The sequence below is a fragment of the Phycodurus eques genome, chromosome 23 (genome assembly GCF_024500275.1).
Source record: "Phycodurus eques isolate BA_2022a chromosome 23, UOR_Pequ_1.1, whole genome shotgun sequence".
NCBI lineage: Eukaryota > Metazoa > Chordata > Actinopteri > Syngnathiformes > Syngnathidae > Phycodurus > Phycodurus eques.
Window position 1 is genome coordinate 5,198,850 of NC_084547.1, and position 12,703 is coordinate 5,211,552.

Consider the following 12,703-nt stretch of genomic DNA (forward strand, 5'->3'; position numbering starts at 1 on the left):
ACTCTGACACGCTACCTCTGACCCATGCATGGCAAAAGGCTGCTGGAAGACTGCGTGCGATTGACAAGACAAGCGTGTGTTAAACATGTGCATTTGAGTGTTGACAAGTTGTTGTACTGGGACAACATTCCATTACTGGATGAAAGTGTGTGTGACAGAAAGAATGAAATAAAGAGGAAAAAGTTCATTAGTTGTCTTCTACTTCAATCACAAATCCATCTTTTTTTCTCCAGTACTCATTGGGTAAATGTCTTCGAATGATTACAAAACTGGTGGATATCAGTGTTGGGAAAAATAATCTCTACGATCCCCTCTTGACACATGGTCAAACCCAAGAATCACTTTGGTTTAGGCCAATTATCCATTCTTTTCTTTCACAATTGTCTTCATTAGGGTAGATTTCCACCTTGAATGAGGAGGAATCTGGAGCAAAAAACAACAACAACCTCTATCATCAGCAACCTTGACACAACCCATGCGTCAAAAGCTGAGGCCATCTATGTAATTTTTGCTAACACTTGTCCTCAGAGTGATGTAAACCAGGGTTAAATAACTTCGATGACACACGGTCCAACCCACGGGTCAATAGGCCCCGTTTAAAAGGAAGCTGACATGTACTTTGGTTAAGAAAAAAAAATACAATACTTTTTCCTGTTACGTTGAGCTGTATTGTACTCGCTTTTATTTTGTATGAATCGAATTACTGCTTGAGCGATTTTTGTTTTGGTTTGTCATGTCTATGAGACGTTCACTTTGGAAGTTATACATTCCCATTTTAATCATTTTGTCTGGTTGACGTTCACGCTTTGATTAAAAAAAACACACATTAGCTTCACTGATTTCCTTTCACTTTTGATTTCCGTGAGGGTAAAAATGATTGCGACGCCGTCCAGCTGGCGGCGGTCTAAGCCCACCGACGCTTGAATGCCGCGAAGAAGTCTCATCGCGTCACGTGACGAGCAGGCCTGCGTCTGGAGGCTATTGCTAACCACCGCGTCACGTGACGAGCTCCCCTCCGCCTGGTGGCTATTGCTAACAGTTAAGGTCTGCCGCGAGGAGCAGCGCCGCTCTTTCGGTACCAATCCGCGTCGTCGCCCTCCCGTCCCGGTTCTACTCCGGTCCGCAACCATGTCGGCGGTGCAGCGAATGAAGGTGGCGAACGAACGGCACAGCAAAACCATCACGCAGCGGGGACACGTCCAGAAAACCTCGGTAGTTACCGACAGCGAAGGAGCACAGCTAACCGGACCGACGCTCTTTTAGCGCCTCGATTTCTACGTCATTTGCTGCTCTGAGCTGCTTCCATTCCGAAAATGACCGCGGGAGTTTTTGTCTTGCAGCGGCCGGTCAACGAAGACAAGTCTCCGGTGGGTCCGTGGCTTCTGGCGCTCTTCGTCTTCGTGGTTTGTGGATCAGGTGAGTCCATTCAGACGTCAGCACTTCAAGTCCTCCACTTGAGCGTGTCAATGTGTGTTGCAGCCATCTTCCAGATCATCCAAAGTATCAGACAGGGCATGTGATGACCCGGAGCTGAGCCGCTCTGATGTTCCCCGGACCTTGTTGACACATACACACTGTTCTCGTTTAGTCATTGTTTAGTTTGTTTTCATTGTTGATCAGATATTGATGATTGTTTTGTTTTAATTTTTTTTTTTACATACACACACACACAAAGCATGTGAACGACACATTTCACAATGCTTTGCTTTTTTGATGTTCAAAGCGTGTTTGAAATAAAGCTGATATATTTCTCTACATGCCTCTTTTGTCGATGTCATGCAAAACGAGTGAGACTGCTGTCTCTGAATCACAGTTCAGTTCATTAAGACTCACTTGCAGTCATAAATAACAGCATTTGAAAAGTCCCGTGTATTGTACGTGTGGATTCATGCGTACCGACATGTCAATATGAACAAAGATGGACATTGGCCTCCACGCACTCCCTGTCAGGAACTACATTCATCAGGATGCCGAGCGGGGGTCTACGCTGTGGTTTTACGTGGTCAGACCTCGTCTCTCCAGCTCCCGGTTCTGCTTCAGCTCCTTGATCCTGCACCAATACGAGTCTGTCAGATCATTGGCGAGTCGTTTGGTGTGTGTGTGTGTTTTACCGGTGCCTGCAACGTCTCAGGAACCTCATGATCTTGCGTGCAGCCTGGTCCTGTTTCTTGGTCAGGTAGGTCCCCCTGGTGGACAGCGCAGGCTCACAATCAATCCGGGACTGGTAGGTTCAGACACACACAATGGACACCGTGTTTACTTGATTTTGGGGTTGTGGCCTGCGCCGCAGATGCCCGGGCTCTGTTTGAGCCTCTCGTACTCCTTGTAGCTGCGGTAGTACTGCTGGATGAGCACAGCCGCGCGCCGACTCTGCTGGAAGCGCTTCTGCTCGTAGTATGAGCGAAACTTGGACTGGATCAAGATGGCCGCCTGGGTCATCTTCTTGTAGATGGCGTACTGGGGGCGGGGGCGAAGAAGAGATAGGAAGTGATCTCCGGTCAACAGAAGATGGTGGAAAATATTTCATATTTGACCACTACTCCAGACACTTGTACCAATTAAGCCTCCTTAATGTCGCCATAACACAACAGGGGCTTACCTAACCTTTTATCTGCCTTGACCGGTGGCACATGGTAGCATTCGAGGTTTAGTGTGTTTTCTGCATAAATGGGTTGCCGAGGATAGCGATTGTGGCTTAACCAGATTACGTCCCAAACTGGTTAAACACAGGAACATTTGACGCTTAACTAGTTTTTTTGACTAAACGGTTTGTCTGTGGTACTGTTTTGGCTAAACGGGTGGCACCTACTTTCTGCCCAAATGTTTGATTTGTTCACTATTATCCAGTTCTGTGTAGTTCAGTTACATTGGTTAGTCTATGGCGGGCTTCTTACACTTACTGACAAACACACACACACACACACACACACATCTAGGTCTACTGGTCACCATATTACCTTGAGAGCTATCCATGTTAGCTAGCCAGAGAGGGAGGTAGAGAGGCAGCAGTTAAGTGTTAGTGAATCTGGAGGACACACTAGGACTGGGCAATATGGCCTTAAAATACAAGAATTCTCCAATTTTCATTTATTTTTTTTAGGATTTATGTTAATGTAAAAAAAAAAAAAAAAAAATGGAAAAAAAGGCATAAAAACACTAACACACACCTGTTTATATTTGCGGTAGCATCTCTGAATGACGGCTGCGGCCATGTCCTGCTGCTCCTTTAACCTGCGACCCTGCACACACAGAGGCAGTGAGCATGAGGCTCAGCAGGGGGCAGTATGCGCAAGCGTAAAAAGCTCACCTTGTATCTCCGGAAGGCGTTCTGGATGATCCTGGCCGCCTCGTAGAGCTCCCTCTGCTCGCCGTCCGTCAGCGTCAGCAGGGCAAAGTCGCGCTCCATCCTCCCGTTGGCCGACGCGTTCAGAAACTCTGCCCATGCCGCAGAGGAGGGAGGGCGCAACCTCTGGAGGGCCAACGCGCTGAGAGGCGAGGGGGGGCACACCCGCCTGCGCAGACGCAGAACCCTGTTGCTATGCGGACAAGTTGTAGACTGCGAACTAAATTGTGGTGTATGTGCACAGCGCGTACGGGGCTACCTGGGCAGGGCATCCGCGTGGGCGTCCACCGTGTCCAGGTAGGTCGCCAGCCAGGTGTCCTGGATGTCCCGCCTCTCACTGAGCATCGAGTCGGCCCCCCCGGCAAATTCCTCGTGTTTGATTCGCTCCGGCGTCGCCTCTATGATTTGCTCCGCAAGTGTCGCCATGTCGACCTATCACACGGGAGGCGAGAGAGTCAACACGTGTGTCCCTGTGGCAACAGACATTTTGTGCGGCGTGCAGTCGTTCCACCTCCTCTTCCTCCTCATCCTCCTCGTCCTCCTCGTTCTCCATGTTGTCGCTGTAGCTCAGGAGCTGCTCTGCCAGCGTGGGCGCCAGGCGGGGGCACGCAGGGCCCTCGTTCGGACACTCCGAGAGGGTCAAAGCTGCAAGAAGCAAGAGTGAGAACGCCAGTCCTGCACAGACGCCATACTTGTACAGGCAACCCTCGCCAATTCTCGAATCAGTTACTTGTGAAGTTTTCTCTCAAGTGTCATTTGCAACACATGTATTTAAAAAACGGAAGTATTTCTTTATCACTGAGTCTGAAACGTAATAAAACGGCTAATGGGAAAGTAGTTAGCCTTTCAATAAGTCAGGAGTGTGGTTTTAGACCTGGTCAATATGTCAAGTACCCCGACATGACTTCTGTTGTGATTTGGCGCTATAAAAATGAAATTCAATATAGTAACTGTAAATTAATCTAATCTTACCTGCGTGCGGCTCCTCCACTGGCAAGCAGGACAAGGAGGATGAGGATGGGGACGAGGGGGAGGTGTCCATGGGGGCGGCCGAACTTTGGGAGGGAGAGGAGGGGAGGCTGCTGGAGGAGCTGACGCCTGCAGGGAGAGGCAGAGGCAAGATTGTGAGAGGGCAAAGGTGACTATGACGATGACGCCGCGCGCGTCACCTGTGTCCGGGCTCGTCGACGCGGGCGAGGCCGCGGCAAGCGTGTGCAGCTCCTCCAAAGCGGCGGCCAGACACGTGTGCCCTCGCGAGCGGGCCACGGCCAGCGGGAGGCGGCCCAGCGAGTCCGGGATCCCGAGAGCCACGCCGCTCCAGCTGTACAGGAGCTCCGCCGCGCTCCGGTGGCCCAGAGCGCAAGCCCACATCTGAAACACGGGTAACCGTGGCGACTGAGCATTTTGACCCCAAGTCTGAACCGGCCAATCGGCAAACAGAGAATGTGTTGTACCAGCGGCGTGCAGGAGAAGTGGTCCACGTTAAGAGGGTCAACTTCCTGTTCCAGGTCCAAACTGTCGCTGTGTACACGTCTACAAACATCAAGTGGATTCACGTACGGGCTTTAATTCAGACAGCAGAGCACATTTTACATCAAGAATAATGTAATATTATTTGCATGAATCTAGCAGTTTTTACAAATGTTGCCTAATTAAAATGTGTTTTTTAAAATTTATATACCTCATTAATTAATTGGTTGAATAATGGTGGAAAAAAATGTTTTTAGGTGAAAGTGTGTGCGTGCGTGCATACCTCCAGGTTATCAGCGTGTGTATCAGATGAGTGTAACCCTGCGCGGCGGCCAGGTGGAGCAGCGTCATCCCTCGGTGGAGCGCCGAGTGTTGAAGCCGCTCTTCGTCGCCTCCGCTCCACCGCACTCCTCTCATCATCCTCTCGCACACTCGCACGATCCTCCTCTCGAACCACTGGGACGACTGATGATGAGTTAGATGATGTCGTCGTCACGGCCGCGGGTCAAGCCTCCTCACCTGGTTGCGGTCCTCGGGTGTGTGCGGAGGAAGGGGTGCGGTGGCGGCCATTTGGCTGCCACGTCGCTGCTGCTGCTGTTGTCGTTGCGCGATGTCGCGGGCCGCCATCGCTGCCATCCTGCGCTCCATCTGCTCCAGGCGCTCCAGGATGGACACCCTGAATTGATTGTCTGGAGAACAGAAAGCACAAAAAGAGCTCAGCGGTCACTCGATTAGACTGGAACAGAACAGTGCTGAGACAAAAAAAATTGGGGTGCAACTCCAAATTTGTGTTTACAAATAAAAAACACTTTAAACAATACCAGACTAAAATGAAATATACCGTGAATAAATAACAGTATTTACAGTGTAATGTTAAAAGTAGACGTACAACAATTTGGATTATCGATTAATCGTTTAGAGACCTTGTTTAACTTAGTTGTCCAAATCCTGGCAATTTCAGCCTCAACAGTAAATATTCTGATTTCTGGAGTCTTCAATGAAAGCAGATGAATTATTTTTGTTTAATCAAAATAAGACATTTGCAAACATCTGCTTTTACTTTGGAAAACGATCAACATTTTTGCTGATTTTCTTTCATGTTATGGACCACAGCAGTAACGATTAGTCGATTAATGGAAAAAAAAAACAATTGACAGATTAATTGATTATTAAAAATAATTGTTAGTTGCATCCGTAGTTAAAGCTGCAGCATATGGAATAAATAACAGTTAGTGTTTGTTAGGAACGTGGCGGTAATAACGGAACAGACCGTCCAATGACAGCCAGTCGAGCTGAGAGCTGGGCAGCGAGCTGGCATTCCTGGCGCGGTACTCGAACAGAACCGACGATGACACGGAACCCCCGGACTCCACAACCTGAAGACACACCAGACCGGCCTCGTGGGCTGTGGAGAGAAGACCAAAAGGTCCAGTTAGACTTTGTACCTTTGAGTGTGCATGCATGCATGTGCGCGTGTGTACCAGGGCAGTAGCAGCGCAGCACGCCGGGCTGGATCAGCGAAGCCGGGACAGCGCTCTGATCAAATACGCACGTGTAGCGACCCGACTGCTCACTCCACGGTCCTGTGATCAACACTTTCACCCCACCCTGCACAATACACACACAGTCAGGAAATCTGTACTTCAATGGAGTATCTGGTTTTCTGGCAACCGTTTACTCGCTACATTTCTAAGCACATATGTGCACTTTCTACACTTTTTTTTTTTTACTTTTATCGCGGATTGTCTGGAGAATTGGAAGCACAAATTACTTGTGATGAGCGGAATCATGAATTTTTGTTTCTTACACAAGTACCTCCACTTCTACTTAAATACAGAGTGTGAGTACTTTTGCCAAGACTGCAAAACAGCTGTTCCATAAAAGCAGGTTGTGGCTGCGGGTTACCTCGGGATACGACCACTCCGGGGAGAAGTCCGTGATGGAGGCGAGCGGCGACGAAGACGGCAGCGGGTGAGGAAAGGGGAGGAAGGAAGTGGAAGGGGAAGGTTGCGGGGGCACCACGTAGCGAATCCCAGCTGAGAAAACGACCGGGTTGGGGGCCACGTCGGCGGGAGCGGAAGGAGGCGCCGCCGCCACAGGATTGGCCTCCACTGTGATGAGGTCAGAGATGAGGTCCGGAAACTGGCTGTCGAAGGAGATTTCTAGATCCTCCACTTCCTGCTGCGTGTCCATGGGAGGGGTGTCGGCATCGTGGCCCGGCCCGTTGACCTCCTTCACCTGCAGGGCGGGCGGCGCCTGAGCGGAGGTTTCCATGGTGACATCTTCTGGGTTGGCGGAGGCGGGGGGTCCGGGCAGGTGACCGTAGGGCCGCTCCTGCGATGCGGTGCCACTTCCTGGCGTTGACGACAGGCTGGGCTGCACCACACAGACGTTACCGTGGTGATTATGGTCACGCAAAATGCATATGCACTTAAATCTATCTAAATCTTACATCTTCCACAGGGCTACATTTCTTGTCGTACGGAAACAAAATATGAAAATGATTCCGGTCATGTTGTGCATTTGAAGTCACTAGAGGAGTCAAATGGCAAGACTGACTGCGCTTTTGTAAACTAGGTCCTCTCGGTTTGCATCCATGTTGTAAGTGGAAGCGTTCGCTGAAAGCTCAAATTTGTTGCCCAGCACCAACGTGCGCTCACCTGCTGCAGCTTCGTGGGAGGCGCTAGGCTGCGAACGTCATCTCCCCGCTCATTTCCCTCAAGGTCGCATCCCACCGCCTCCGCCGGGACCTCGACAGCTCCCAGCTCCAGACAGAGGGGAAGGAGTGGCGGCGCCACCGAGGAAGTGGGCGACAGGAGGAAGGAAGGCGGAAGCGAGGCCGAGTCCTTCCTGTCCGTCTCGCAGGAGGACGAAGACAGCGACGAGGGAGGGGAGATGGACGAGGGCGGGGTGGACGTGGGCGACAGCGCCAGAGAGGAGGGAGAGAGCGGGGAGGAGGCGGCGCAGATGATGGGAGGAAGGGGTCCGCCGTATGTCTGGCCCTGCTTGGGGGAGTTCAGGAAGGAGTCTGGGTCAAAAGCGGGCGGGAGGAATGGCGGGGGGAGAGAGGGTGAAGAAAAAGACAGGGGAGGGGAGTCGGAAGAGGAGGGAGCGAGAAGCAGGCCTCCTATGACGGGCGAGGGAAGGAGGGTGAGGGAGAGGGTGTGGTGCACGGGCGCGGGGTGGGAGGGAGTTGTGGGGGAGGGCGGGCAGGGCAAGGGAGGCTTGCCGTGATGGGGGAGGGAGGGCGAGAGAAGTAATTGGCTGGAGCGGCCCAGCGACAGGCTCTCCTTGGGCGGATCCTCTCCGCCGCCCCTGGAGATGGCGGTGGTGGTCGCCATGACGATGAGGGCATTGTGCGGCAGCGCCACGGTGGTCAGTGGCGGGGACGTGGCCGACCTGCAAGAGCACCACACGGGGTCAAGGTTAGAATAGTTTGGGGCTCTTTCATTTTTATTCTGTTTTGACTTTTTGTTTTTCAAATTCAGTTAGTTGTCTATTAGCTTTTAGAAAAGTTTTGCCAGTTGTTGTTTGTTGCTCAGTTTAGTTATTCATTTTAGTGTTAGTTTTAGTTCTTTAGTAAAATGGCGTTTTTGTCAGGGGTGAAATTAGAAAAGGTCACAATAAGTATTGTTGTAAAACCTACAAAACAAAAGTTGCCATTTTATCAAAATGAACAATCATCCATAAATCAAATACAAAAACAGCCAAATTCATAGATTTCAAATCAACCCATAAAGCTTTTGTAGGAAATATAATGACAAAGATGAACATTTTTGCTATATAATGGTGCCTTGACTTACGAGCTTTTTGAGTTACGAGGCGAATTTTGTCTTGAGATAAGATCAAAATTTGAGATATGAGTGTGCTTCAGACCGCCACCTGGTCACCATCAATTCACATTGGTTTCCTTGCAGTAGAAGGAAAATATCAGTTGGTGGTAGTAGTGTGCCATTAAGCTGCTTTGCCAACTGTCTTTAGACCCCACAGAAGTAAACAAGAAGGACAATACATTAGGTACAGTCGCTTATTTCTGCTAATGCCGACTTACGTGGAGGCGGGGCTGGGAGAGGAGGCGGGGCTGCCCTGAGCCTGGAGCTGGGGCAGTTTGGCGTCCCCCCCGCCGCCCCCAAGCTCCCCCGTCTCCAAGGACAGCGGCGAGGAGGACGAGGGGGGCAGCTTGGGGGAGATGATCCGATGCTTGGTGCTGTTGCAGCTGTGGGGAATGTTCCGTCCTGACACACACATTATAACTGACAAATTATCTCTCACAAACGAAGTTACAGTTATACGTAAAAAGATTTTTGTAAATTGTGATTTGACGATTTACAACAAAATCTATTAGTCAAATAAATCTATTATCTGACAAAATGAATGAATAAATACATTTTAACTAATCACTTTTTGGGAAAAAAACAAACAAACAAAAAAAGTCTGAATTAACACACCAAGTAATAGAGGACTCTTTTTCATGTAAACGCTTGAACCGTACTCTGCCCACCGCTGGTCGAGCGCATGTGTGTGATGTCACAGAGGGGGCGTTACCCTGGTTGCCGTTACAGAGGCAGGCGTGCGTGCGCGGCTGCGGTTTGGTTCTCTGGCGCTCCAGGATGAGCTGCACCATCTCCTCGATGCTGAAATCACCACTCCCGCCGGAACACTTGATGCTGTGAACTGACACACACACACACACACACACTGCATTGACGTGTACTACGCGTGTGTACACACGTGCCACGGAGTGCGTCGTACACATGGGCTTGAGCTGTCCGAGCAAGTCGTCGCGGTTCCATTTCATGCTGTCGTGGCGACTGGTCACGGCACACAGCAGTGGACTGCATTTCCCAGAATCCTCTAGGGAGGGCACGTTCAGGTAATGGACCAGCACAATGTCTGGGTTCTGTTCAAATGCAAAAGGCACAACTGTATATTTGGCGTTGGTATGTTTATGCATGTGATTCCCAACTTGAGATCATTTGGTGTGCGTGTTTGCTCAATAAAGGTTGGGCAACACTGTGTGCGCTTACTTGCAGCAGCCAATAGCACCGGCGGTGGAATGTTGGCACAATGGCGGAATGGACGTAGTTACCGTAGAGACACTGCAAGCGCAATTAAAGACACACTCCATCATGACTGCGCTACTGGTGAACAAACCCCCGGGGGGCGCCGCTGCTCACCTCCATGCCTTGCACCTTCAGCTTCATGTGGTCCTCTCGGGTGTCCTTCCCATCCTTGCGTTTCTTCCAGCAGTAGCCATCTTTCCTGTACTTGACCTTCTTTCTATTGTAGAGGATGATGCTGCCGTTCTTTGGCCTGAAACAATCTACGGTTAGAAGAGTCCACCATCTTTATGAATGTGTGTGTGTACCTGGTTTTCAGGGTGCAGGAGAGCCACTCGTCATGCTTGTCAAAGCTTACCAGATAAGACGCGATCTCCTGTAGACAAACACAGGCTCTGTTATGTGGAAAAGACCTCATCTCCCATCAAGACTGGATGAAAAAAAACACACTACCCTAGTTACAAATACGTTAAGAAGGGTATCCGAAGTTTTTATTTATTCGTAAGAAGATGACAGCTTTCGGTATGCTCGAGGCTTTGTAATCCATTTCTTTTGTCCACACCGCTTCCCCTATTTGTATGTTTTTAATATATTTTTTTGTCCAATCAGATTACAGCCTCTATGTGTTTCCATGTCCATCTAATCTGCCCAGGGCTTTCGGAATAAGTAGTGCTGGCCCTTGTAACTTAAACTATATTAGCAATGGGATGGTTTCTTGGACCAGTCAAATTCCAAATCCGACCTCAAAGATAGCAGCATTTTCTGTCCTCTGATTGGTTTGTCAGAACAGGCCAAGTTAGACAGGCAAAACACATTTGTAGCAATGGAGACACAATACATTTAATAATGAGCATCTCTGGTGAATAGGATTTATTTTACTTACTTTTATGAACAGCTCCACATAATGTGCTGTTATATTACGTTTTCCGTATTTCACGTAGTCACGATATCAAAAGTGCCTCGATATTATTGTGGTCTTGTCTCGGGATAAAGTCAAGAGCCATTGTGCTTAAAATGTAGTTCTGGGTCGGCTATATGTAGGCACGTCGCTTAGCTGGGCTGCTTACAGCGCTCTCGCCGCTTCCTTGTTACGTTATTTATGCATCTGATTGGCCGTGTAACCCATGTGACCACATCACAAGAAATACACTCATGATCGGCTGACAGGCCCATATGACCGAAATGCTGGTCGCAAGTCAAATGTTCGTTAGTAGAGTAGCGTCTCTGCTAGTTAGTCTACACACACTTACATCATTAGTGTTCCATCTCAGACGCTCGTTGGGCAGACAGGACGAGCGAGGGAGGCACTCCAGCAGCTTGTTCCTCTGTCCTTTACTCTCTAAACACACACACACACTACATCATAGCTTGATATTTCCATGTACAGGGTTACCATAGCAACAGAGCTGACACTGACCAGTGTAACCTGTGGAAACCATCTCCTTGTTGCTCATGGCGATGAGTCCATGCAGGGTGGTCTCACAAGAAGCACGGCCACCTGCACTGACCCACTACACACACACACACACACACACACACGCGCACACACGCACTGAACTCACAGTGGCCAACTATGGGAAAACACAGTTCCTTGTTGCCTAGCAACCACCGTTACGGGAGGGTGCCTTTGCTTGTGGAGGCCTGAATCAGACCGGGCACTCACTTAGCCACTCGCCCAACTCCCGGTGCATCTCCGCCGGCTACAAGCTCTACTCACTCCCGGAAGCGAACTTTTTTTTTAACTGCTTTAATAATTAATAACATCTTACATAACACGCTCAACTAAACCAAAACGCGTTACACCAAGTCAAAGTGGTCAAGTGAGAGTAATATTTATCATTAGCTGCTCATTAGCCCTGCTGTGCTAACCATGCTAACAGCACTGATTTGACGCCTCCGAAATAATTATACACTCTATTACCACAGAGTGCGGCGGTGCCGGCCGACGCTCAAGCTGGGGACACGTCACCAATAACGGCGGTTCGACACAAACACCTCCACAAACTACTTTACCTTCCGCCTTCAGACCGGCAGCCATCTTACTTTCCTCTGACGTCTTGGCGCAGACACCGTAATGCCCAGTAGGAGTGCTTTTACCGTAATGCCGACTGAACATGCGCTGGTAGATTCGTCAATTTCTGCTTTACAGCGAATAGCAGTGGGATGGTAGATTCTAGTAGAGATCAGGTAGCGGGATGACTGCTGGCAAACCAAAACTGGAATGGAATGCTTGAAACTTGGGATGGAGAAACTAGTTGACGCACTTAAAAGGAGCTCCATCTGCTGGCTAAACATGAGAACAGCGGCACCTTGAGATGCGCTTCAAACACAGATCATCTTTCCCTATTGAAATGAATAGAAATGCCATTAATTCCTTCCAGTCTACAAAAAAAAAAAAAATTAAATAAGGAAAATAGAACTCTATAATATTGTACTTCAAAAAAGCATAATTAAAATAGCATAATTAAATAGAATGTAACGGATTAAACCATTTTCGCTTCATGATTTATTCATTGCGGTTCCTGGTGTGATATGGAAGTGATTGTGGAACAGTGGCAAATATATTTGAGTGTCTGTACTTCTTAAGGAAAGTGTTTGACTACTTCTGTGCTTTTACATGAGTCCAAACAGTATTTCTACTTTGTCTTTATATGCAAGTATCTGTACTTCTATTTAAGTACAGTGTGAGTACAATTTTACTGTTACATCGGTAAAGGAAATGAATCAGTACTTCTGCTTCAGTACAGTTCAGTACATACATTTTGGATTTATTCAAATGTGGCTGTATGGGTTTTAGTATTGTGCGTTTTGGTAAAAAAGAAACAGCAAA

General features: G+C 48.8%; 2 protein-coding genes across 8 annotated transcripts; one reads left to right on the top strand and one right to left on the bottom strand.

Moving 5' to 3' along the window:
* Nucleotides 1–66: 66 nt before the first annotated feature.
* Nucleotides 67–12,072, bottom strand: camta2 (calmodulin binding transcription activator 2). 6 transcript variants are annotated; one of them, XM_061669180.1, is made up of 26 exons: nucleotides 11,887–12,072; nucleotides 11,291–11,384; nucleotides 11,124–11,212; nucleotides 10,182–10,249; nucleotides 9,991–10,126; nucleotides 9,841–9,912; nucleotides 9,566–9,713; nucleotides 9,359–9,487; nucleotides 8,865–9,048; nucleotides 7,474–8,212; nucleotides 6,719–7,189; nucleotides 6,295–6,421; nucleotides 6,084–6,218; nucleotides 5,333–5,502; nucleotides 5,097–5,278; nucleotides 4,798–4,876; nucleotides 4,513–4,714; nucleotides 4,316–4,441; nucleotides 3,855–3,988; nucleotides 3,603–3,775; nucleotides 3,308–3,530; nucleotides 3,168–3,239; nucleotides 2,958–2,978; nucleotides 2,261–2,457; nucleotides 2,112–2,186; nucleotides 67–2,050 (listed from the first exon to the last, which is right to left on the bottom strand). In XM_061669180.1, the coding sequence occupies exons 2-26, from the start codon at nucleotides 11,325–11,327 to the stop codon at nucleotides 1,996–1,998; spliced, it is 4,044 nt and encodes a 1,347-aa protein (XP_061525164.1). In that variant the 5' UTR covers nucleotides 11,328–11,384; nucleotides 11,887–12,072; the 3' UTR covers nucleotides 67–1,995. The 6 variants fall into 6 exon arrangements, with proteins under 6 accessions (XP_061525164.1, XP_061525169.1, XP_061525165.1 ...); XM_061669185.1 differs by lacking the exon at nucleotides 2,958–2,978; XM_061669181.1 differs by lacking the exons at nucleotides 11,291–11,384; nucleotides 11,887–12,072 and having other exon boundaries at nucleotides 10,182–10,303; nucleotides 11,124–11,213.
* zgc:85858 (uncharacterized protein LOC405879 homolog) lies at nucleotides 962–1,753 on the top strand. 2 transcript variants are annotated; one of them, XM_061669192.1, is made up of 3 exons: nucleotides 965–1,212; nucleotides 1,341–1,416; nucleotides 1,480–1,753. In XM_061669192.1, exons 1-3 carry the CDS (start codon nucleotides 1,129–1,131, stop codon nucleotides 1,518–1,520), a joined length of 201 nt encoding a protein of 66 aa, XP_061525176.1. In that variant the 5' UTR covers nucleotides 965–1,128; the 3' UTR covers nucleotides 1,521–1,753. The 2 variants fall into 2 exon arrangements, with proteins under 2 accessions (XP_061525175.1, XP_061525176.1); XM_061669191.1 differs by having other exon boundaries at nucleotides 962–1,212; nucleotides 1,341–1,753.
* Nucleotides 12,073–12,703: the final 631 nt, after the last annotated feature.